The 26981-nt window shown below is 41.1% G+C and overlaps 1 protein-coding gene and 1 long non-coding RNA gene across 5 annotated transcripts in view; one reads left to right on the top strand and one right to left on the bottom strand.

Moving 5' to 3' along the window:
* The window catches only part of pard3bb (par-3 family cell polarity regulator beta b), a 215895-nt gene that overhangs the window by 92462 nt on the left and 96452 nt on the right, over positions 1-26981 (top strand). For 3 of the 4 annotated variants that reach the window (XM_084361220.1, XM_084361222.1, XM_084361223.1), the window contains exons 13-18: positions 282-440; positions 3398-3551; positions 7959-8064; positions 8597-8733; positions 13085-13129; positions 24797-25012. In XM_084361220.1, coding sequence (XP_084217346.1) covers positions 282-440; positions 3398-3551; positions 7959-8064; positions 8597-8733; positions 13085-13129; positions 24797-25012 — 817 coding nt within the window. The remainder of the gene's footprint in view (positions 1-281; positions 441-3397; positions 3552-7958; positions 8065-8596; positions 8734-13084; positions 13130-24796; positions 25013-26981) is intronic. The other variant, XM_084361221.1, reaches the window with a different exon arrangement.
* LOC311262080 lies at positions 11766-24206 on the bottom strand. Its single transcript, XR_014623208.1, has 2 exons — positions 23806-24206; positions 11766-11996 (listed from the first exon to the last, which is right to left on the bottom strand). It is a non-coding gene; the product is annotated as an uncharacterized lncRNA (long non-coding RNA).

Here is a 26981-nt window from a genome sequence, read left to right as displayed (position 1 = left end):
GCAGCAGGACAGACAAGCAGACACATGCACAAACACATACACAGGTGTAGCTTTTATCCCTGCACGGACAGGAATAGATGGAAACAGGTCTGCTGTGAAGGCTTTGTAACACACCTGGGAAGTCAGACAGATGGAGCTGTTGGTGCGATTTAGTGTGTATCATGTGCAGTTTTTGGTTTTCAAGATTAAGCTACAACAATTAGTCAATGAATTGATTACACTACACTACAATCTACAATCCAACTCTTATATGTGTGTGTGTGTGTGTGTATGTTTTCCAGGATGGCCGTCTGCGTGTCAATGACCAGCTGGTAGCGGTAAACGGAGAATCGCTGGTTGGATGCTCCAATCACGTGGCCATGGAGACTCTGCGTCGCTCTATGTCACAGGAGGGGAACGTACGAGGAACAATCCAACTAGTGGTGCTAAGAATTCTGAAGGTAAAAGCACACATAGGTGCACAAGTTTGACACACAGCTGTACTCTTTTACATATTTCTTATGTGTATGTGCGTAAATGCATGCGCAAAGAGCCTAATGCTGATGTGTGGTTGGAGCAGCTTTACATACAAAGGTGAAACACAGGTTGCATTAAGTTTATTCATAATATACGTAAATGTCTGTTTTTGTTGTCAGCGAAATGCAGAATGTAGGTCAGGACACCTGCTGTGAGAAACAGAGCGCTTGTATGCCTTGACAGCAAACATACGTGCTTCTTTTATCTTCAGTCTGTAGCTCCTATCCTCTCCGACTGACTTAAAACATCTTTTTCAGTCAGTCTATTGCTTCTCTGCTTCTCTTTCTACACACACTGACTTTTTGGCCCTTCCATCCATTCTTCAGATACTTGACACTAGTCTCCCTGCTCTTACCAGCAGTGGCAAAAAGAGCATTTACACTTGAGCTATTCAGATTTTGTGTCTGTGTGCCAGAGTGTTCTTCACTCAGCTCTATCTCTTTTCTGTATGAGTGAAAAAAATAAAAGATGCTTTTCATCCCGGCTGCTTTCAGCTGATGCCTTTTACACGGCTCTGTAGAACGTCTGCACAAACCTTTTGCACACACAAAGCTGGGCTGTTGGCTCAAGTGTGAATGGCCTTTTGCCTGACCTGCTGTTAATGGAAAAAAAAGCAACATATAGCGTACACCCTGCATGATGTACTCACACACAAGCACACAAAAACAAACACACATAAAAAAAGTTTCAGTATTGAGGCATTACTTCACACACACACACATTATAGTTCAGAAACACACACTACAATACATTTGAACAAACACATTTCTAAAAATTGATCTTAATAACCCTCATGCAGCAGGATTTATTGCAAATCAAGCCGCATTGGTTTTAAGTGAATGTGCTTAATAATAATGAGTCTATGTGTGCATGTAATGGTGTGCTGGGCTCGCTGGGCTCAGGGCACCCCCTGTCAATAGCTTGATGGTGAAAGCTGTTGGCAACATCAAAGAGTTGCATCCATGTTTCCCTCTTTGTCTTAAGAGTGGAAAAGAAAGGATAAAAAAGGAAGATAAAGGCAGATAGATAAGAGACTGTGCCTTTAAAAGCCTTTTTTTGGGCTTCAGTATTGATGCTTTTAACATTACTGAAGTGGACCACTCTGCTCTTTTCCCCCTCTGATCTTTGTTTCCTCCATTTTCTTGCCTGTGTCCTTTGCTCTTTCTCTCACTCAGGCCTTCCTACTGTATTCATCTCCTGCCAGTCCTCTCTAATCTCTCATTTTATCCAGCTGCTCTTTTCATCCAGTAACTGTCCAAACACCCTCTGTCTCCAAGCTTAATAAGTGGTAACCCTGCACAGGTTACATGGAAGTAATCCTAGGCTGTTTTTAAACATTGGCACTGTGGTTGTCACAACATCTGAATTTCAGTGCAACATAAAGTCATTGTAATGTACTACCTTTACTGATAGTTTTCAAGTGATTCATTTCACATTATGGAGTCTTTACTGAACTTTGTCTTATAATAGTTACATTTGTCTAGTTGTTTGGATTTATCGTTTTTTCTTTTAGATTTGTTTGTTGTCCTGACCACTGACTGTTTAAAATATGGAAAGCAAGGTCTTTCCATTTGAAGTCGGAAGTTGGATTTTGCGAGTTCATTTTGTAAAATATGGTCCCATTTAGAGTAAATAGACAATAAAGCAGGGTATGCTTTTGGACGTTGCTATCGTGGTGATTGACAAGTCACCACCAGAATGTGTCCTTGGTTATCTGTCAGATCCAATCAGCATATCCTCCCAAGCTCCACCCTCTCATCCAAATATGATCACAATATGGTCACAAAAAAACAACTTAGCGACGGCTATGATGCCATACTCGAGGCTTTGAAATGGTGGTACACAAACAAACAGGTTAACATCGTTTCATAGGAAAAATATGACAAATGTAATGTATAAATCCAGCTGAAGCTTACAACCCCGTCCTTCATAAGACTTTTTTTTTTACAGAGAATAACAGATGGAGGGTAATGTATTGCAGAAATGAAACATGTTTAGCTGTGACTAAACACAATGTTTTTATACCTCAGTAACCTCCTTCTGCTGCCTGAAAAAGCGTTTGTTTGTAGAGAGTAATCTGATTGCACTATGACACCGGCTAATGGGATGTGTGCTGGGAGAGAGCCGGGGATGGGAGGGGGCCCACAGGACCTCTAACACACTGAAGAGTGATGTGTCCTGGGTGGGAACTGGAGGGAAGCTGGGGCGAGGGGCGGTAGCTGGTGCAAGGCGGGGGGTCAAGAGGAAGATGACAAGAGGGATTTATTACGCACACAAAGTACTTTTATGTCTTCTTTGTTGTTTGAGTGGAGGGCCGGGTCTATACAGAGAAGACAGAGAAACACACAGCCAAGACTGCATACATATGTATACATGTTAATGAATACATACATTTATCTACGCACAGAAGACAAACAAATGCAAATTAAATTCCTAAAGAAATAATAAACTGAAAGACTCACATCAACACAGGAATGAATGCTTTGTTTGACTGTTACAGGGCCCCATGAGGGCTATCCCTCGAGGGGATAGTTGTCAGTGCGACTGTCATTACCTCACACAAACACACAGAAAACCGAGGCAGTGCCACAGACAGCTACAAGCCTACAGGCCATGGGAAATGGCGTCCCCTCTATCACCTTGATCCTCCACCGTCTTTTCGAGTGTCTCCCTCTTCCTCTCTTTATTCTGTCTCCTTGAAATCTAATTGTGTTTGAATAGACTGCTACAAAGCCCTCACTCACTGCTCTGGTCATCACTCAGTTTCAATGCAAACTACATTCCAGAGACTAACATCACAAAGGTTTAATGAATAAAGAAGATCTGTTTGTATCTGTCTGTTTGAAATGTGTTTAGTGCTGTTGTTTACTCTCTGTTTCAGGATCAACATGGGGTGTCACCCAATCGCTCATTTGACGGCTCCTCTGGCCTGTCAGGAACGGGGAGCCCGGTGAACGGACAGACGGGATTGGTCGGTCAGACAAACGGCCCTATTCATCCTCCCATGGTGAACAACAATCTCTATGCATTTAATGGTGAGTGGATTTTCTTTCTCATCTGAGTTCTGTCGGGCTAACAGACTTGACATTTACATACAGCATTATCTTAATGGAATAACCATTTCCTTGGCCTTACTTCCTGTATTGTGTCCCTCTTGGTCCGTGTGTATCAAGTCACCTCAAACGCTGTATGTAGCACAGAAGAGTACAGTTTATGTAAAGCTGGTGTGCACAAACTTTATCCCTTAGATGGCCAAAGCGTAAACCTTATGATGGGCCTCAGGCCAAAAGCAATCACATATTGTATTGTAACAGCAAATTGTTCTCTATTCTCTTTTTTCTGGTCGTCGAAATTGAACCTTATGGTGGGTCAACTTTGGCCCGCAGGCCCCACTTTGGGCGACCCCGATGTAAAATGACCAAAAAACCTTGTTGCACAGTATCAAAACTGCAAAGAAGGGTAACCAGAGGCCTCAGTCATGAAAACGTTGTCACCACAGCGTCGATTATCAAAAAACGTTTCATCAAATGCTTGATTAGATTCTTAGGGTTGTTAACTTATTCTTCCCAGTATATTTCTGATTTAAAGCAGAAAACATATTTGCTAATTTGAGATTGACTGAAAAAAAAAAGACTAAGATATCAACAAATTATCTGTTTCTGTAATTGATGTAATTTGACATAACCCAGGGAGGCTAACTGTTTCCTTTTTGCTTTTTGCTGTATTTTTGTTGTCTGGGAATTTACAGTTATTTTAATTAATGGTTAATGATATTATACAATTAATTATATTTTAATGAATTTCAATTGCTATTTGAGTAAACAGTGTTAACCTAAGACAACACATCTATCGTTTTCTACTTTGTAACCTAAGTATAGTATTAACATTCAGCATTAAGCACAGCCTCCCTTGTTTATTTATGTTCGTTAAAAACCTATAGAGCCATGACTTAACTGTTGTAATCTACACTGAGCATTATTCCCTTATATTGAAGAAAATTGCCCATTTGCAGGCATTCATGTGAGCCATGGTTATTGGCTTCGGAGAAATTCTGCCATATCCACTGACGTTAATTGGACCATTTAGACTGTTTGCACTTGATGTATACCCAAATGCTTTTACCTCTACTTTACCTGTTTCCATTCGAGGCAGCGGTAGAGCTGGCAGCAGTTTACTGAGGGGAACCCTGCATGCTTTTATAAAACGGCTCTCCGCTGATTGCTTGTTTTTGATGAATTTTCCTCCAATAAAACAATTTTAAACCCTCTTCCTCTGGAACACTACTCAGCCCTGACTTCTCCTCCTGAAACAGTGCTCGTGTTCGGTCTGACCCGTTTAATTTTAGCTGAACTTTATTCACTTTTCCATTATTTTGTTTTTCTGCTCTATTTGCGTGCCAGTGAAGCATCATCAAAGGTGGGCACATCATTTGCCATAAATTCAGTGAAGTTTAATAATGGTGAAAAATAAACAATGTCTCCAAGATAAAACAAACTAAAAACAAACATAAACAAAACAGATATTGCCATCTATGCTGCAGCCTTAATTAGAGATTATTCTCCCCCTTTTTTCTCTTTCATTTCTCACCCCTCGTGCTCTCTCTCCCTGCTTTTGTTTTTTCTCCCATGTTTCTCAAGGTTGTTCTGCTTGTTTGTTCCTGCCGGTTTGGCCTCTTATAAAGAGCTATTTTAGTTCTCTGTGCTTCATATCACTCTCGCTAACTGTATCTGCTACCATCCCTATGTTATCTGTATGTCTTTGTGTGTTTGTGTGAGTGTGTGTGTCTGTTTAGTTCAAAAAGTGTGTGTTCGTTTCTAAATGATATCTGTGCGTGTTTAGGAGCGTGTTAATGGCTGCCGTGTGCGTGTGCACGCGTGTGTGTGTTGGTTCAGTGATTGTTGGCCAGTATAAAACAGTGTTGATTTTGTGTGTTGACACTGAATCTGGTAAACAGCTCTGACCTTGAACACACTCTGCTGTTCAAATTCACCTCAGTTATGGTGTCATTTACATACACACATTAGAGAGTGTGTGTGTGTGTGTGTGTGTGTGTGTGTCCATATACAGTAAGCACATTTCTCAGGCTTTATGAGTTGTTGTGTGTGCTGATGTTATCGGTTGGTGTGTATCTGTGTGTGTGTGTGTCATGTGTGCATGTGCCAGTATTTTACTCTCCTAATGAACTATTTCACATACTGAATCCATTTTATTTGGCATTGAAGTCCAACTGAAAATGAGGATTTCTTGCACTGATGTGTGCTCTAGCAGAAGAATAAATTGAGTTTAATGATTCTCTCCATATGTATTTATGCAGATGTGTTATTTTTGCATTTATAGATCTTTCTCTTTATCTCTTATCCATTGCTGCATCTCATTCTGTCTGAAACCACAGTTCTTGCTCACTTTTTTCCTCTTCTCTGCACTTTGTCTCTTTGTATTCTCTCCACTCTCTCTGGAGAGTTAATCTACCGGATGAGATGAACTAAAATAAAAACGGTTTTAGTTGAGCTTTGAGTATTATGCAATCTTCTCCAATTTTGTCACTTTGAAGAACCGTTCACTCGTCATGGTTAGCGCTGCTCAGCTTGAGAAAACAGTGGTTTAATGTCTTCTGTGGCTCTGGAAGAACTTTTTCAGATTTGACAATTTGACCTCATGCCATCAGGGTTTAATGTCATCACCTGTGTTACAAACATGAGGTGTAGAGTTGATTATTTTGGCTATTTAACCCTGGATATATTAATCTTTTAGAAATATTTATAATCGTATGCCCTCAATTTTTCCTTGTGATGTCAAACATGGTATCAAATGTTAATATTTTTCAAGGTATTGTATTGAAGTTAGAAATTCCATCATGACAACACGAGTTGAGTAATCAGTAATCAGTGAAGAAGGAAGGATAATGTCTTGTGAACCTCTATAAAACCTCTAAAGTCACGGTTTATCATTCTTGTCAGTGTGTGATTATTGTTAAGATACAAGATAAACTTAAATGTGAGCAGACGGTTTAAGCATCTTTTTGTGATAGACGTTTGTTTTAAAGATTTAATAACAAATAAAGTAAAGGGAATTCCTCAAAAGCAGTCAATTAATGTTTAAAATTGTTGACACACTGGTTTCCCCACAGATGGGGAGGGAAAAGATGGAAGAGTTGGACAGTAGAGAGATGATTAGACAGGCATGTTGTAGACAGACGGAAGGAAGTGGATTCATATATCTGCTACTGGAGCAAACTGCTATTGATCCGTCATCCACACAGCAAAATGCCTTTTTCACTTCAAAGAGTGGGAGTCAGGGAGAAGCTCCTCTGTGTGTGTGTGTGTGGTGTGTGTCTGTGTGGTGTGTGTCTGTGTGTGTGTGTGAGGTGAAAGAAGAATGAGTTTTTGACAGTTCAGCTGATTAAGGTGCTGGCAGTGAGGAGGAGGGAGGAAGTTTAGGGGGGGAAAAAACTGAGTGGGAGATAAAATGATTTATGGGAGATCTGAAAGGAGAGATAAATGGCAGCCAAAATATCAGATTGCAAGAATGGGACCAGAAGAAAACTAAAGCAGGTGATTAGTGTAGAGAGAGTGAGAGATAGAGATGAGAGGATGTGATATCTTCAGACGCTGCTGTTTTTCTTCTCCGGCTCCCGCGTCTCTACTTCCAGTCACATGTGCGGATGCAAGCACAGCGAAGATTGTGCAATAGTCCCGGCATGTGTTGTGTGACAGCTATGCACTCTGAGAAGTGATGACTGTATGTAAATTGTGCTTGGGTGGATTGTGCGTCTGTGTATCAAGTTGTCATAAACTCGTTTATCAAGCAGATGCAGCCGTATCGCTGAGCTACATCTGCAGCAAAACTCTGTAGATGTAGAGCAGCTGCGTTTTTATCCTCTTTCTGTTTCCCCTTGGTTTTTTCCTCATCCAACTGCTTATCTTTCTCTTCGCCTTACTCCATATTTCTTTTGTCTGTCACCCACTCTAGTTTTTATTCTCAAGACGTTTTGTCAGTGAAGCTCTTGAATGAGTTTGGATGTAACCTTCTTCTTTAACCATGAACAGAGTTCTGCTATTGTCGACCTTAACAGTGAGCATTTTGTCACCTACTGAGGGGGAAAATGATCAGGATATCCTCGTAGGTTTTCCCTGTCATGCCCTTTAGCATAAATGTGACACAGCAGATGGGAATCTTCTGCTCAGCTGTGTTTTGTCTGTAGAAAGGACAGGGGAGTTTTCCTGAGTCACCCACTAACATGCTCATCAGTGTCACACTACAGTAGTACAGTCAGTAGATACATGGGTTTTGTTGTAGGTCGGTAGAATTTAAAGTATAGTATTTCAGTTGTAGCCGAAATGAACTCAGTCAATCCACATTGCTATTGCTCTAGAGATTTGATGCATCATACTGTATCACCACTGCTCCCACCTAAAATGCAGATGTGTTCCTTTGCTTTTCAGTCACCAATGGGAGCTATTCTCACATGGATGAGGAAGAGGACGGGGAGCTGTACGGACATGAAGCAGACTTCAGCAGCTCGACCCAACACTCCTATCTGCAGGAAAGGTCTGCGGTGGTGTATCTTTATTCTTACAAAGTTGCAGTACAGTGTGCTTTCTATATGTATGGTGATTAAATTTAGAATATAAACCAGATCATAAGATTCAGGTGGAAAGGCAAAGCAATCACAATGCAATACATAACTAGAACAAACTTTTTTCCTCTTAAATTCTGTCATTTAGTCAGTTGGAGGACGGTTAATCAATGTTTTTATTAACACTGTCTGTACTAATTGTCTCACAAGACATTTGGTGCGATGAAACTAAAGCTCAGTATTTATCTGAGGAACTTCAAGGGACAGAAATTCTTTGGAGCCAGTAGCGTTCAGTTTTCATGTTCTATGCATGAGGGTCACACACAATGATTGAATGTAGAAGAAATATCATATCAACTTCATTCTAAAGATATAGTAACTAAAAGTGATCACAAGGATTGAAAAGAAGGCTTACTAAGAATGTAATTTCCACAAGAAATAATCAGAGTCAAAGCTCGACCAACATTATTGTCTGTAGTGACCATCTAATCAATTTTGTTGCAGGGAAACCTCTCACACCTCTAACCTGGCTCAGCCCCAGTCTCCCACCCAGAGCCAGAGTCAGAACCAGCGGCAGTTCCAGCACGTTAAAGCCTCGAAGAGCATGGACCTGGGTACGACTCAGAACCAGCAGCACACTGGTGGGAAGATCTTACTGTTTTATAAGCTCTGCATGGTGGCTGCATGCATCTTTTCCTCACCGAAAATTTGAATATTCCCGCTGATGCATGGCTGCTGCACCAACGGCATGCTCCTCACGGCCACCTGCAGGCTGACGACTCTGCAGACATAAAACACCTGCATGCTGTCCAGCCACTTATGATCACTGTTGCATGATTTTGGGGAAAACATGTTATCTGAACGGTCATCCAGAGATTGTTTAATGGGCACAGTTCTGTGTTTGCATCCATGATTGCTTGTACGGAAGCACATATGTTACATACGTTTAAAACATACATACAACAACCAGATTTGTGGGTAACACTTGACATTAGGTTAAACATCTAAACTCTGAACTAGCTGCTTATCAGCATGCATATTAGCAGCATATTGGCTGTTTATTAGTCATTAGAAGCACATATTAAATGCACTTAAGTACAATTTTAAGGGACTTGTACTTGACCTGAGTATATAAATCATCTGCCAGTTTGTCCCACTCGACTACATTTTGGAGGGAAATTATGTTGTTTTTATTCCACTAAATCTATTTAATTATCCGTCTTACAAGTAACTTTGCAAATTGCATGCTCCATCCGAGCCAAAGTACAATAATTTTATTGTAAGTACATTTATTCCATGGGCAATTGCTCTCAATTGCCTTTTGTTATATAACACAACACAAAAGTACAAGTGTCTTTTTTCTCTCTGAATATGTTCCCAATTCTCAGTAAGTCTCACTTAGAACTAATTTACTGGGTCTTGTTAACAAGACTCAAGCTAATAAGCAACTGGATCAAGGTGAATATGTGTGCCGTAATATGAAGTGTTACCATTTTGTGTCACAGAATAAGAAGGTAACAGACGACAGGTGAGACAGAGGAAATGTACGTGAACACAAAGATTGAAGCAGTGGGAGAAAGTGGAGAAACAGCTGGTTGTTGTTGCCTTGCAGTGGTTTTCTCTGTGGCCAACAAAGCCCCAGTGGCTGGAAAACACTCTATCTACGTGGCATCTACTCTCTCCCTGTCTCTGTCTGACTCATATGTATAGCAGAGTGTTAATTCAGCTTCATTGTGGTTTATTTATTTATGTAAAAAAAAGGCAGGATAGTCTACCTCTGCTTCTGCCACTGTGATCCCGCTTTCCACGTCAGCTTTGTCACCTGTTGCTCCCTGACTGCTGATATTCTGATGCGTGGGTTCAGTGACATTTGTGTGATTGGTAAAAAGTCAACTTTAGAGATAAGTGCACGTGTGTAGTTGTGCCTGTGCTCATGCATACATCTATGTAATATGACAGTGGATGGTGAGGCACAACAAAAGCGTATTGTTTCAAATGTCACTTCCCTCAGTCCTCCTCCTCAAGCTGGCTCCACTGCCAGCCGTTTGCATGTTTGTGTGTATGTTAGAGACAGGAAATGAGACAAAAGAACAGGGGAGTTTGAAAAGCACATACGTCAATTTCTACATAAATTACAGACTGATGGTATGTACGATATGTCTGTACGTTACCTCCTTTGTATTTTTGACACGCTTGCTCTTTACTCAATTTTTGACAAACGCTTGAATGGCGTGATGTGTTTTCAGTGCAGAACTATCAAGCAGCAGGAATAACAGCTTATGAACAAACATGTCTCTTTTTTTCCTGACAGGAGGGGAACAGGATTTGTCTAAGATTAAGATGTTTAATATCCAGAAATAGTGTAAACTGGAGGATCTGACATCTTTCAGAATAAATATTATCCCTGTGGACTAGCCTGAAATCCTTCTAGATCCCCCCCCTGCTGTTTTTTTCTTATTCCCATCATGCCCGCTGTCTAAATAAAGTCCAGTAAGAACAGCTTGCTCACATGTGACAAAAAAGAAAACAATGCTTGTGCTAAGATTTCAATTTCAGACCTGGGAGAAAAACGTACCTCTGTGATTATAGGTCAATCAAAAAATCATGGAAATCCATGGGAGGTTGTGCATATTCAGGTTTAAACAGAGTAGGGAGAAAAAAACGAACACCGACATCAAGAGACATTCGAGCCTCTTGAAGTCCACAAAATATTAACCATAACCAGGTTGTTAATGAGCTGTTAAAATCAGCTAACAGGTACTTAAATTAGCAAGTAGTTCTTTGTCAGCATACTCCGCTTTTGTGTAATAGTATGGAAATAAGATTTTGCTCATTAGTAGTGTATGCAAATTGTCTTTCAAAGTATAAAAATATCTGCTCTACATGGGGACATGTGGTGCAAACATGAAGCTTCTGTTCATGTGCAGTTTTTAAGTAACAGATTGATTTATTGGCCACAGAATGAGGACATAATACTCCGCCTCTATACGAGCTCTTACGTTTATGAATGTAGTCGCTGTCTTTTTTGAATTTCCTCTGCTGAGAAGGTTATGTTTTCACCCGTGTCCATTAGTTGGTTGGTTTGTCAGCAGGAATACACAAAAACTAATGAGTTTCCGTGAAACCTGAATGGAGGATGGGTCTCGGCCCACAATAGACACCATTAACTGTCGGTGGATAAAGGAACGGATCCAGGAACTTTTTCTCACTTTCTATAACATCGTGCGACAGGGTGTTTTTCATCATTTTCATCAATTTCTCAAGGAATAATGCATGACTCTTGTTTAAAAAGAGTATATTTAGGTTGCTGGTATCTATGAGTGAGTCCAATTGATGCCGATTCTAGATCTGGTGAGCTCAAATTATGGTTAAGAAGTTATAGACTGTTGGGACTTGGTGGAGGTATGCACTCTACAGAGTGCCATTCTAGTTATTTTGTAGAAACATCGCTTTTTATTTCTTTCTCTCTTCTTTCTCTCTTGAGCTAATAAAGACCCTTTTTGGTATAGTTTTTTAAAACTTCCACCATTTAATGTTTGTAAATACTTGCGGCCTAACTCATTAGGCATCATCATAATTAGTCATTGGTACTTTTTGAGTGCGAGTCCATGCTGTGTTTTGGCCGTTGTGTTTATGTAAAGAAAGAAAAAGAGAGCCAGACAACATTCATGGGTCAGTTACATAATTTCATTTTTTATTTAATTTGTCCTGATTTAATTTGCCAACCAGGCCCAATTAAAAAATTAAGACCAATTTAGGATTGGTTCCAAATGATGAACTCCCTCCCTCCTTCTCACTGTCCTTCACACTCTATCAAATCTTTGGCTCTTTTTCTCTCCGTCAGTGTTTTTCTCCCTCTCCTTGCCTTTAGGTTTTGTTCTTTGTCTTCTTTCAGCTCCTTTCACTGCAAATACAAACAGAGAAAAAAATATCAGTTTGTCGAACTCGGTTTAGGATGAGGCTGCGTAGGTTGAGTTAAAACAATCAGAATGAAATTACACGTTAGTAATCCTGTTAACTCAAACTTGATATTTTTTTTAAGTGACAGCCCCAGTATGTGCAGTCTGAGTGTGCCTCTGTGTGCGTCACACACGTGGCATCTGCAGATATGCTGAAGTAGGCATACACACACACACTGTTATCCACAAACTACTGTGCTGCTGTAGCAGTCATGTTGTTTCACCGCAGACAGATGCCGTCAGACACACACACACACACACATGCAGCTAGAATTACGCTTTAGGCTTGGTTTTCATTAGAAAAGTATTTGCTGGGAGAAGCCATAATATAGCTTGGTTTTTGTGGTCTGTGTGTGTGTGTGTGTGTGTGTGTGTGTTTGAGTGCTACCAGTCAATGTGTTCCTTGTTGGCACTGGCCAGCTTTGCGGCTTTAGGAAGGAGGGTGTAAAAGCAAAAGAAAGACTGGGGGAGAGGTTGAAAGTGAAAGGAGGATCAACAAGGAGCAGTGATGGAGAGACTGGTGATCAAAGAAGGGGAAAGAAGGAGGAGTACACCGCTGGATGATGTCAGTGTAACTTAAGAAAAAATGAAAACACAGACAAGAGAAGTGAGGGTAAAGGGCAGGAGGTGAAAGGGATAGGCTGAGGAGTATAAGAGACTGAAGGAGAGAAGGGAGGGTGGAAGACAAATGGAGTGAGAGAGAAAGGAGGAAGGGAAATGACTTCAGTAGCAGCGAAACTGAGTTAACATCACAGGAAAAAAAAAGAGCCGCTACGCCGCCAACTTGTAAAACAAGACAGAAAGAATAATAGAAATTGAAGGAGCGGCTGAGGAGAGGACAGGAAGAAGAAGTGCAATAAGATTACAACAGGTTTTAGGGATAAGGAACATGTGGACAGCAGGTGACTTTTGACATTTGGCGAGACAGGCACAAAAAATGAAAAAAGCAGAAGACAGAAGGAAGTAATGGATACAGCAAAGGAAAACGTCTAAGTGTATATATGTTAACATGTGTTTTGTTTGTTTGTTTCAGTGGCAGATGAGAGCAACGTCGGATCCCTGGTTGGAACGACTGCAGGTGAGACAACTTAGAGCTGCACATCCAGAAAAAAGTCTTAAAGTCTTCATTCCTAACATTCTTAATTAAACACATCCTTTTTTCCTGATTACTGAAGTTGCTAAGGAGTGAGACGTCTCGCTTCATATCATCGTGCCCGAAAGAGGGAGAAAATTGACGTTTTCACCTGGGTGATGTGTTTACATCACAGCCGGTTGAAGCTGGAGCTGATAAATACCTGTGACTACTGTAGAGTCAATTGGCGTGGGAGTAAATAACAATTACACATTGATGACAAGCGGGTGATTGTGGGTTTTTTGTTGCTTGTGAATGGTGAAAAAGGTGAAGATTAAAAATCTATATATTTACAAACCAAGAAAGAGAAGCAAAAAAGGAGGTAAATTACGTATATGAAAGGAGGATTGTTCACTTGAGACTCAATCTGAGCAAACCTGAAGATTACAGGAGATAATGTCTGTCTGTGTGCCTGTTTTGTTGGAATTGAATGAAACTGAGTTGCTAATCAGAATAAATTGCCTCATTTGACTGCACTGACCGACAGAATAAAATGATAAAATACATAAACAAACAAAAGATTACATCGATTTAATGTTTTTTTAACATATGGATGATATACTTCAAATTTATTTTGTTCCATGAGTGATCAAAACAACCTCACTGACCCCTTCTCCACCCGACCCAATGTTCGCTCTGGGTTTGAATTCAATATATACCATGTTCCCCTCTGTTATCTTCCCTCTCTCCAGTTGCATTTACTTGCCACTTCAACTATACTCTCGCATCATCTTGTGTCTCCTACACACTTGGCTACTGTCTACCTTCCTCTGGAAATATCTCCTTGATTTGTTAGAAGTGCAGATGAAAAAAAATCAAGATTGGCAGAATAGCTGGAGAGAGAAGTGAAGGGGGCGAGACTATGGCCACTTCTTAAAGACACACCTGCACATACGTCTTTTTAAAATTTCGGTGTCAAACTTTTCTTTTTCGCTTTGCCTTGAAGTCTCCCCCGTTTCATTTGCAGCTACTCGACTGTAAGAGCACTCTACTTCATACCACTATATGTGCGTCTCTCTTGCTGTCTGCCACTTGATTGTTGTCAATCAGCCTTTTTCCACAGTTTGCCAAGCCTCGGTTTTATACATGCTGGTATTGACTTTTATGTACTGGCTTCATAACCGCTCTAAAGGGAGCGAGCAAGGCGATATGAGGAGCATAAAAGACAAGATATGGAAAGAATGCACGGCAGAGTTTTAACATTTATTTTATGAGTGAAGCTCTCATAAAACAAAAAATGACTTTCCTCTTTGTCTCTCAGCTGAAAAGATGGAGAAAACATCTTTTGTCTGTTTTTAGTTTTCAGTTTCTCCTCTCCAAATCGAAGCTTAAGTCCACCTGTAGTCCGGGAGGCTTGCTGTACGAGCCAGAGCGAGGGACAGTGGTTAAATGTGTTCTGGACAAGATATACTGTTGTAAAAAGGTAGGCAGAGGAACATCTTGTACAGGAAAAGAGGATTACTTCACAGGAATTGAAATGGTAAACATGGTGAGGTAAGGCTTTGTTGCAAGAAAAGAAAAACAGAACAGAGATACTGCACAACCCCAGTGTCACAGACTCTGTTTGCACATTCAAAACAAAGCTTTTCATTCTTAGAAACCGGATCTGATGTTTTTTGTCAGCCTTTATTGGCCATGGTTGTGTTTACGTCAACTTATTTTATGCACATTTTGAATTATCGCATTAGGAGAGGTTGATGGCACAGGGCAAAATTCCTTAAAAACTTCAATTTCCCTTGCAGTGGTTTTTGCCTTCGTTTGAACTCGCGACCCTCCGGTCACAAGCTCGCTTCTTTAACCTTTAGGCCACCGCTGCCCCAGATGAATACAGGACCAATTTGGTACATGACTGTATTTTCTTTAATTTGCAGTATTTTCTTCAGTTTGCACTCCTTTATTGGCTTTGGCTTGTTTTCTGTACACCTATCTAGAACATATGCTGCAGAATGAAAATAGTTTACTCCGTCTTATAACTGTTTTTATTGACTGAAATATCCGACGGGGGCAAACAACAGAGCAATTTCAACAAGTTCAGCCCAGTTTACTGTTGCCTCATCTGTTCCAACTGAACCTAATTTTACCTTAATTTTAGTTTGCAGTGATACGTTTCCAAATAAAACCCGATATAATCTAAGAATCTGACCTTAATTTCGTTTTAGCTCCGTTCTTTCCAGTAATATGCCTGTTGAATGTGTAAAACCTTTAAGGGCCTCTGTCTTGTAAGATTTCCAGACATGTTTTTTTACTCAGGCCTATTTACACGTTCCCTTTACCTGTTGCTTGTCAACGTGTCTCCCTTTTTTATAATGCCACACAGCCCAGAGAGCCGTTAAAGAGAGTGTTTGTCTGGCAAGCGTGGCAGTTTTTTCCAACCCACTTTCCTTTGCTCTAATGTATTTTTTATAACCGAAATGCTTCCAACAAACCCTTTGCTGAGACGTCAGACAGCTGCGTGGACTTGAGAAAGGGAGAGAAGGGGGAGGTGGGGTCCTGCGAAGTGAGGAGTTTAAAGACAATGACTTCTGGGAATGCTGTTTTTCACTTCCAGCAATGGTCTTTCCTTCCACACCCCGAGAAACCACTGGGCTCCACACACACGAAACTATTACCGTTATGGTAATGTTATGGTAATGGAAAGTCTCCATCATCCTGTGGAAAATGTGAACCTTGGAAGATTCATATTATATTATAATTTCGCAGAATCTGAGATGCAAAGTGACGGAAATGGGAGACCGTATTACAAAGTGTGTGTGTGTGTGTGTGAGTGCATGTGTGGAAACCTTCTCGAAAGTAAATGTGTGTGTGTGACTCAATGTGCGTCCCGTGTGCGGAGGCTTCAGCTCGGCAAATTTATTAAACTTCCTTCAGTAAACTTTAGAAAATACTTGTCATTAACAAGGGTCAGAAAGTCTTCAATCCAGCATTCTGCTGTTATAAATATTAACACAGAATAAGAAATACAAACTTACTTCTTGAATGTGTGTGTGTGTGTGTGTCTTTGTGGTCAGACAGGCCTGCAGTCTTTGCGGTGGCACAGACACAGGAGCTCAATCATTCCAATAATAAATCAAATCAGCTGTGAAAGAGGAAAAGCATGAAATACAGTAACAGACAGACGGGATGCTTCAAAATACATCATAATTAGATTCATTCATGTCACGGTCATGATGTAGAGTATAGCCATACAGACATGATCAGTGTCAGGGTGGAAAAACTGAATGTATAAGTCCATATTTAGCCTGATTCTCTCCTGAAGCCACTTTAAATAGGACAGCACAGTGAACCTCGCTGCTGACGAGACATAAAGCAAACGATTGCAGCTGTGTTTCTCTCACCAAGTTTTCCTTTGGTGATGGGGACAGCCTGGAGCTCTCTCTGTGTGTGTGTGTGTGTGTGTGTGTGTGTGTGTGTGTGTGTGTGTGTGTGTGTGTGTGTGTGTGTGTGTGTGTGTGTGTGTGTGTGTGTGTGTGTGTGTGTGAAGCAGTGTATAGGAGATGTTTCCTTGTGAAAATAAATGGTGAGCAGCAAATATCCACAGGAATGATGAAAATCTTGCCGAGAAAAGGAATAAAATGTTTTCTGTATGTGTGTGCACGTGTCCAGATGTCTGCAGTCACACACTTCTTAGAAATGGTTCTGAAATGTATGAAAGGTTGTTCAGTCAACAAGTCCAAACAGAGGTCCTTCTTAAAATTGAATTTAGTTTATTTTTTTGACATTGACATTACAGTAACAGATGCACTGCACTCACTGTTTATAGCCAGATGCTAATTTACAGTACCTGTCCACAGGAGGCTTAAGTGTTACAGCTAGAAAGAAGACAAGCAAAGAGAAGAAAACAAATACAATACAGTAATAAGTCATAAAGTAGACTTCTGTTATTTTAAACCCCGGTAGATGTGAAAACATTCTGACTCGTCACGCTGTTTTCACCCGCCGCCTCTCTGATGTCCGCTCTCCCTCTCACTCCTTTCCTGATATTTTCACATCTAAATGAGGAGTTTATTTCGACCAAACCAGAGTTTGTGTTTGTTTGAACAGTTGAAAAACAAACCAAAAAAAAGTTTTAGCAAGTTTAATTTTATTTCTGTCAAGTTTCAATGAGGTGTGTTCAACGATGATAGAATTTCTGTTTCTGTGAATGGAGTCTGGTGGGTTTGGAGAGAACGATATCGACTGTTTGTGGTCAAACAAAAGGGATGTTATTCTTTAAGAAAAAGGTCTAACCTCTGTAGGGATCCTTTGTTAGACACTTAATATAACAATCTAACCCTGTCAGTGGCAACAACAAGAACTTAAGTGGACATATTTTAATCATCAAAGTTGCTGTCAAGGATTACGTTGCAGCACTTGCAGCCTGTCAGCTGAGACCAGTTCCAAAACATTTTGTACCAATTAGTCACTTAAAGACCAAAAAATGTAAAGGTTTAGGTTTAAAAATACCAGAATTCCCCTTTAAAGAAGCAACGACTGGTAAAGCTGTGTCATTTTGTCAATTAATTCTCATTCGTCTGTACTTGTGAGGACACAGACTCCCTCCTCAAACACACAATAAGACAACTTTTTCAAGTAGTAGACTCATATTTTGGAAATACTCATGCTACCCAAAATACTTGTCTGCTTTCGTTGTAGTTTTCTGATGTGACATATTGCCTTATTTTGGTCCCTCCATCCACCGCCAGCTTTCGGTCACTCTCTCACTCTCTCCCGCTCACTCTCTTCCTTGCCAACGCCATTCAGGCTTAGAGGCTGACAAACAGACAGAGGAGCTTAGACCGAACAACATCCCTCTGAAAATGTGTGTGCGTCTGTGTCAGGGGACCAGTGTGATGCTGAGGGAGGCTGGTGCAGTCCATTGTCTGAATCTCTCCCTGGTGGAACTTTGACTTTGACTACGACAGTCACACACTGACAAGCTTCTGCCAAAACTGCGTCTTTAGAGAGCCGCTTCTCCCCATATCCCTCGCCGTGATTGTCTCCTCATTTCTCTCTCTCTCTCTATCGCCGTCACTCTCTTTTTTCCATTGTTGCCCGGTCTCTCTGGCTCTTTCAGACTTTGCTGTGGACTTAACCTGAAAGCCACCTTGTTAGACTGATGTGGATTGATGGATTAATTTGTCGCAGGCAGAGTAGTACATCCTCGGTGTGTCTGCGCCGCTGTGTGCGAACGCTTCTCGGACGCAGAATTCAAACAGCTGAACGAAGCAATCGCTGCGTCTCCAATCGTTTTTACCATTATCCTTCGCTTTGTGTGTTCGCTTGTGCGTGTGTTTTTTTTGTTGCTTCTGTCTGATGCGTTTAGCACACACTGATGTTATATTGTATTTTCTGTGTACTCTCGGCTGCCTCTCTGTATATTGAATGCCCTCTGACCCCTCTCCATCTCCCGTAGTAAGCCAATAAAGGTGAGCAGTAATCAGGAGATGGTCAGCGCTGTCGTTTCTCGCTGGTGCAGCCATTCGTCTCTATCAGGCTCCGCACACTGATCACTGACATTGGCTGTACTGTATATTGTATGATGCTTGAGACAGAGAGAGGGAAGCCATTTGTTTCTGTCCTGGACTAATCAGTTACATTCGCCGTGATGGATTCATGTTGAAGGAGTTTTGTGTGTCTGCGTGTGCTTGAGAACAATAGATGCAATCTCTTTTAACTCTCAACTCTACCTGGAACTACATTTGTGTAAGATAAATTGCTGTCAATGTCCACAGAATAATGCAAAAAAAAAAAAAAAAAAAACAGTGACAGATATTTTTTTAATGTCTAAATGTTGTTTAAAGTACAAGGTGGTCTTGAGTAACAGCTTATTTTGAAAAGTAGTTGTTGGGAAAATCCAGCTTGCAGATAAAACAACCAACACGACCAGTAAATAGTGACATGAGGCTGATGATGTCACATGTTATTGTGGTTTATGATGCCACTTCAATTGTTATGGAGCCCTGTGGGATAGCAAAACCTCACTTCATCTGCTGGGAGATCGAACCACATTATAAAACACACATATAACATGTTAGAAACTGTTGCTTCCTGGAAAGATCTTCCCTCCGCAGCTTAGAATACACACACCAGTGCACAAACCATACTTCTTATGAGTGACGTTCAACACTTTAAAGTTATGTCATCACCTTTACTTAATCACATACTTCTTTTTAACTCTGAGTATGTTCTGCATACTGTTGCAAGCCGTATGCATACAGTTTTGGACAGACTGCTTTGTCATAGCATTGTACATTGACCTTTGACCCTCCACTGCTTTGTGCTTCTTCATGCAGCAATGGTATATAAAAAAATTAAAGGTCCCATATTATGCTCATTTTCAGGTTCATACTTTTATATGTCTACTAGAAAATCTGTTCACCCTCTATCTGAAACGCTCTGTTTTAGCCCCTGTGTCTTTAAGGCCCCCTTCCTGAAAAGCCCAGTGTGCTCTGATTGGTCAGCTCTCACGTGCCTGAGCAGGCACCACCGAGCGTGTTTTCGTAACCATGGCCTCGCTAGGGGCATTTGCTGAGGGTGGTAACTACATAGTTGTGACATCATAAACTCACAGAATTAATGATGACTCGTTTTGAAGGCAGTGTTTCTGAATACGGGCTGTGGGTTGAGGGTTTTTAAACTTTTACAATATTTATGAAGTACCTAGGCATGCTTTAAAATTAAAAAAGACGGGGAAGTCTCACTTATGGGACCTTTTAATTTACACGAGTCACAAAAAACATGTAGCACTTACACTTGAATGCACTGTCATCTGTCATTGTGGCTTCTGTCATCTGTCAATGAGCTGTCATCGTTCTGTGCTCTTTTGGCGGCTCAGTCGATGTGACGTATCCTATTCACTGCAGAGGATTGTTGGTCAGGACAGCCAAAGAAGCATACATACTGCAAAATGTGATCAGATGCAGTAGGACTTCCTGGTATCTTTAGCATGCTACATTTTTTTATCGGGACAGACTAAATCTTTCAGATGGTAGTTTGGGTGTTGGAAAGCAGCTATTCCCTGATTGCATGAAATGATAGTTTTACCATGCTTTTTTCTTAAAACACTCCATATTCTATATTGTCAACTATTTCAGATGTGATGTAACATTTTTCCTTCAACTCTGTGTTTGAACACGAGGGAACTTCCACTGGCAGTACAGCGAGAAAAGTCGAATTCCCTCTTTTACCGAAAAAATAGGGCCCGGGTGTGTATAATACAGAGACAGAGAGGAGAAATTGAGTTGTCTCTCCTTATGAGAGCTTCTAAAGTGTGATGTGGTGTCCTAGAACTTGGTGCTGCTGCTGAGTCCTGCTGGCTTTGTTGCTGCAGCGTGCTGCTAAGCCGCTCCTTGGTGTAATTTTGACTTTGAAAGTAGCCCATTGCTGTCCTGCCAACAAAATAGCCTTGGGATAGCTTGGCGTTCTCTCTCTTTGTGTTTTGTTTTTTTCATTTTTTCATTTCTTGCTTTCTTCTCTCCTGCTCTCTCTCCCTCTCTCTCTCCCTCTCGTTGTCACTACCATCCTCTCTCCTTCATTCCCAGACTCAGCCTCTTTGTTTCTCTTTCTATAGCATCCTCTCACAGTGTCTGTTTTTCTCTGCCAACCCCCCACTCTCGCATCCTCTCCCTCAAACCACTTTGCTACTCTTGTCTTACTTGTCATCCCTCTCTCTCTCTCCCCCTTCTGCTCTCTCTCTCTCCCTCTCTCTCCCTCCCTCTCTCTCTCTCCCCCTCCTGCTCTCTCTCCCTCCCTCTCTCTCTCGCTCGCTCTCTCTCTTTAAAAGCAGCTTAATTCTATCATCTTACAGTTGGACAGCAGTAATTACATTTATGACACAAATCCTGCTACTCACAGCAAAATACTTTGTGTGTGTGAGAGACCAAGTGTGTGTGCGGATGCATGCTCATCACCCAGTGTGTATGTGCGCATGTATATATGCATTTTTGTGCATATGTGTGTGTATGCGTGTGCTGTGCATTCCCTGATAACCCCAGCCCAACATCGCTAAGCTATTTATAATACTATTTATTTCATCCTACTACCCAGCCCTCTGCAAACAGACAAGTTTGGACTCAGAGGTCACCATCTGTGTACAAACTGTGTGTGTCTTCTGTGTTTAACTTCTTAAACTATCTGCATCTGCCCTCAAACTTTGCAGTAGAAAATGACCCTTGACCCCTGCCGTCTTTACACTGAATTTAAATGAGGAACATCGCAAGCATATTTCATATGGAGTGTATTAATCTATAGAAGGGCAAGCGTGACTAAATGACTGGTGTGACTGAAACGCACAAATCTAGACACGTCTTCTGAGCCCAAGTGTGCCGGATTATGAATTCATTGTAACTGAAATAAAAACGTCAGACGTCGGTTTTAACTTTGAGGGCGTTTGTGTTATGAAAATGTTGTTGGCAGCTGCAAACACGTTGGCTTTCAGGACTCTGATTAGAGAGTGAATAAAAGGAATAATACATCAAATATCCTGGACAATTCATGTCGAGTTTATTCATGCCTTTGGTGGCCTTGGTTCAAATGTTACTGGCAGCTCTAATCCGCGGTCCTTAGAGTTTTCCGAGCTGTGGATTATCTAGTGAAATGAGCACATGTAACCTTTTTTTTTAAGAATACGCAGCACTCTCAGCCCTAGAACAGATGCGTTTTGGCATATGATATGTCTCTTTTAAGAATTGTGTTCCAGATTTATTTCTAAGATCGGACACATGCTTTTTGGCCGAGGATCTAAGAAAGTTTTTGCTGTAGTTTGCTTTAGGCTGGTGGCCAAAGGTACACAGGGTTCTGGAAATAAGGTTGGTTATCAAACAGATCCAGATGCTTCTATTCATCGGATGTATTAAATGTTATAACTAAAGCACTTAACATCCTCTTTTGGTTTTGATTTTTGATCAAGATGATGTCATTACAAAGAAGAAAGCATACTCTGAAATTCAGTGGTGTCAAAGCTCTAGGGAAATGACCATAGACTGTATTAAACTGTATAAAAATGGACTTATCTCTGTGACATTACCTGCAGGTTTCCTAAGAGCATTGTGAAGCTCAGTGTAGTGGCTCCACTTAACTCCCAGCTAATCAAAGAGGCAGAGGCAAAAAGATGGCGCTGAGGCCGAATGAAGTCTTGTTTCTGACCACTAGCTAGACAGCTAGCTGCTATCTGTCACTCAAAGTGGCCAATTTTGCATAACTTTGAGCCTTAAAATATATTTAAACAAGTGAGTTGTATAAACATGCAGCCCCGTTACAGTTGTCATGAACGGGGAGATTATCTTTGGAGACCAAACCCGTTTGTTTTACCAGGCTGTAAACAAGTTTATTTCTACTGTAAAGTTGGGCTGCAAAGTTGTGGTCTTTGGGGATTGACTCACTTGTAGTGGCCATTTGAGGAACTGCAGTTTTTGGCACCGTTGGCCTCAGTTTTCAGCCCAGGAGGTTGCCGCTTGGCTATGACTTACGTAGATATGCAGTGTTACCCACAGAATGGCTGTGTAATCGTTGCAGGGGCACGTCATACGTAGGCCTACATTTAATAGAAGATGTCGCATTACAATCAGCGCGTTTAAAGGAGGGATGTAATACCAGAGCATCTCTCTCCCTGCAGAGCATTTGTGATTGACAGTAAAAAATATATACAGTAAATATAGAATCTAAAGGTATAAAAGATATACAGATACAGATACAGATATACTTGGACGAGCATTAATATACCTGGGCAAACCACCCAAAGTAAAATACATGTATGGGAAACACTGATATGGCCAAAAGTGATACAGCCATAATAAAATATCATTATGTTCCCAAGGTGGTATTACACAGTGAGTCATTAGGGTCATAGATGTTTGAAAACTGTGGAGGCTAAACAATACAGTAGGCTTGAATTTGGTTACGCTGCCTTAACTTTTGACATGAAGTGGGAGGAAAGTTTTGTGTTCAGGAACAAAAGTTTGTATTCCACCTGTGGCTCCTTGTTCTTCTTGTGTTTTTCTTAATTTTTTTGCCTAAAGAAAGTTTGCATTTACAGGACTACAAATCGAGAAACGCTGTAGTATCGTTCAATCTTCTTCTGAATCTGAATTGCAAAGTTGTGAAAGTACTTCCTGCTGTTGTTTGTGATTAACTCAGATATGATTCACACATGCATAGTGGGATAAGCAAACTTTGTGTTCTCTGTGTCTTTTCAACCGTATCAAAAAAGCACATAGCACTTGTATAATGTTTACTGCTTCAGTATGCATCTGAATGTCATGGGGACTGTGTTTATGGATGCGAGTGTCACACTTTATGGCCCTTGTCCGTCTCGTCAGCCGACCTACATTATTCATGTGCATACATTCGGTGTGTGTTATTACTCTTTGTGTGTTTGGTTAATGGTTGTTTAAATAGATGTGGAAGTCACATCAGCCCTCTCATCTCCTGCTTTTAGAAAAAAATAAATAAACACACAAACAAGCACACACACACACACACACACACACACACACACACACAGAGCAGTGGTGTGTATAGGGAATCATTAGCTAAAGTGATGCAGGTTTAGCTATCATGAATCACAGTGGCATCATATCGACAAGCCAGAGCCAGCAAGGAATCCAAAATGTGTGTGCGTGTGTGTATGTGTGTGTAAGGATTACCAGTATTTTGAGCTGGCAGCAAGCCCAGCCTTTCTCCCTCCTTCCCCATTTTTCTCTGTCTTCCTCTCTGCCACCGTGGTATTCCCCAGAGGAAACTTAATTTGCTCTCTCCCCGTCGTCGTTCCTCCCGTCTCTTCTCCTCCGCATCTCGCCCACCATCAGCGTCTCCCTGTTTTGGGTGGCAGTCGGCTCACATCACCTCCTCTCCCTCTTTTGTTTTACAAGCAGCAATTCTCACAGGTTGTGGGAAAATCACAGTGGGATTAAGGCTGAACGTGGTCCAACTTCAGGGTTTCTGCAGCAGCATAGTAACAATTGCTGGATTGTGCGCTTAAAGGAGAACATGCAGAGTTGGCGTCTCTCGCTTTTTGTTTTCATCTTCGCCACATGTCTGATCTTCACCTCCCTCTTCCTTGAATGCTCGCGCCATTGCTCTGTCTTCTCGCCCATCGCTGTGCTCTTCATCATCCTTTCTGCTGGATCCCTCCCTCCCTCAGTAATATCTCTCACTGTATACTTGTGATGATGGATGAAGAACCAGTAACGGTGAAGCAGACCTCGCATCCATCACAAACTCAACAACAGCATAGTTAACTGCATCACTGTTTCTTTTTCCTGGCTCTGCCCTCCAGAGTTCAGCCATGTCGCAGTCCTTCTGGCTCCGAGCCAGCGCCTCTACAGGCTTTTTAAACCAATTGGAAAGCGGCACACCCATTAAATAGCCTCTACTATATACATGAGGTTGTTTGTTTTTTGATTGTAGCAGTTATTTTCCTGGCAATTCCATTTGAATTGTAATGAAACTATTATGCAAAAGAAAAATATATTGTTCCTTGAAATATTGGTAATAATTTCTGACGGTCTCAACTGAAGTGTCAAAACCAAACCAAGTCCCCTAATGTCCATCTAAACTAAGCAGGCTCACTATAACACATCTCTTACCATAAATCTGTCTTTGTTCTGTTTTCTGTGTCTCTCTCTGTCCCCTCAGCTCCATCAACTCCTGTAGAACTCGGACCCACCCTCGGCTTGAAGAAGTCCAGTTCCTTGGAGAGTCTCCAGACGGCCATGTCGGAGGTGAACAGGAAAAACGAGTTCCTCCCGTTCCACCGTCCTCGCCAGAATATGGTCAGGGGAAGAGGCTGCAACGAGAGCTTCAGAGCAGCTATTGATAAATCCTATGATGGGCCACCTGAAGATGATGATGGTAAGGGATGAAGAAAGACATTTGTGTCTTTTTGTGTGTTGTTCATTTTTTCCTATATGTATGTGCTGTTAATGAGTCTGTAAATGGTATCTACATTGAAGAAACAGGGAGAGAGCACGGAAAAAGAGTCCTGTGTGACTTCTTTTTGTAGAGACAAAGATAATTCAACTCACAACACAATTTTGGTATTGGAAATGTTCTGGTTAACGATTTTTTCACCGCATTATAGACTAATCAATTAATCCTGACTATAATCCTCAGAAAAAAATCCCTAATTAAGATATTTTTTGAGTTGCAGGCTATGTGTCCCTAATACAAACCACCTCTTTTATTTTGAAACACCACGACTGAACTCATCGCAGATCAGGTCTCTAGATGTCAAGTCTGATCAGTTTATCAGACGCTTGCCAGCAAAGCAATACTAGGACATTACCAGAAGAACACCATACCTCAAAGTGTCAGCACATACGAAGCAAAGCAGCAGCATTGTCTCGCAGTACTCTGATCCGGACTTTAGCTTTAAATATTTATCCGGGAGCTGAATGGTAGCTGCTTGGTTAGTTTCACCGGAAGGTGCGTTTCAATTCCCAGCTGTGTTATTAGCAGCACACTCTTATCAGTCACCACCAGAGTAATGAGTCGGGCTGTTTCAGATCAGCACACTCACACAGGATAGGACTAATAGGGCATGTCAACAGCACACACACGCAGTGGCCACATCTGTCACTATCCTTCTAAATGTTCAACACTTTGAGAGCTGCTGTTAATTGACAGAGAACAGTTTCTTCTTTCTTTCTTAGACTTTGCCTTGTGCTTATACCTCATTGTGGACTTCACTTCACTGTCCAATCTAAATGCTTATCATCTTATCTGGTTAGTTTAGAGAGGTGTAATACACTGCTAACAATCTGACGGTAGAGTGAATATTTAGCCAGAGTTCATGTGCAGCTGATGCACTGAGTTGAATCCAGCTAATACCGCAGTGCTTCACAGTTTCCAGTGACTTAAGATGTCAAGAGGACTATTCAGCAGAGGCTTTGAGTCATTGACTTTGATGTTTCTTGTCAGCTGGGATGGATTATAATGCTGAATATTTGTGTTTACCTTCCTCTTTTTCTTTTTCTTATTCTTATGTGTCCTTCACACGCCATCCCTACGAGTGGCAGGAATCTGATGTGAACAAAACAAATCCATATTATGATGGTGTGAAGTAAATGTATGGAAAATATGTAACAGCGTCGCTGTCAGTTACATTTGTTCTGAGTTTTCAGTACACATCAGGAGAAATGTTGCTGCAGCCCACATCCAATTTTAACCCCACCAACCTCCACCAAACTTTCCAAGTGGGTCAGAACCAATCATTGGTCTGCTCGCATTCTGTAAAACAGATGTAAGATTTTCCTGACTTTGCACTTTGTTTGAGAGAGAAAATAAAAGTTTTTGTGAATGAGGTTCAGTGTTTAAACTCAGTAACTCTTAAAATAAATATACACACTGAGTTGACGACCATAAACTGATTAAAGACTGAAAAAAGGTTTTAAAAAGATATCGGCTTTGGTCATTTTCATTTCCAACTTCAGACTAAAGGTCCCTGCATAAGCATGAAATGGTGCATCTGCACACACAAACACACACACACACACACACACACACACACACACACACACACACACACACACACACACACACACACACAAACAAAATTACCATTCCATTTTGTTGCAAGACAGTCTTTGTAATTAAGGCTGAAGTGAATATCCACACAGAGTTAAATCTCAATTGAAGTAACTAATTATGTTTGGTTATCTTATAAAATCTGACAAGTATTCTGTGTGTGTGTGTGTGTGTGTGTGTGTGTGTGTGTGTGTGTGTGTGTGTGTGTGCGTGCGTGCGCGTGTGTGAGAGAGAGAGAGAGAGAGGGAGAGAGAGAGATCATTGTAATTCAAGCCCAGGCCTCGAGTCCGTCGAA

The sequence above is a fragment of the Pagrus pagrus genome (assembly GCF_965226575.1).
Source record: "Pagrus pagrus genome assembly, chromosome: 9".
Lineage (NCBI taxonomy): Eukaryota > Metazoa > Chordata > Actinopteri > Spariformes > Sparidae > Pagrus > Pagrus pagrus.
The sequence above is the reverse complement of the archived record's forward strand: the minus strand, read 5'-3'. Positions and strand labels throughout refer to the sequence as shown.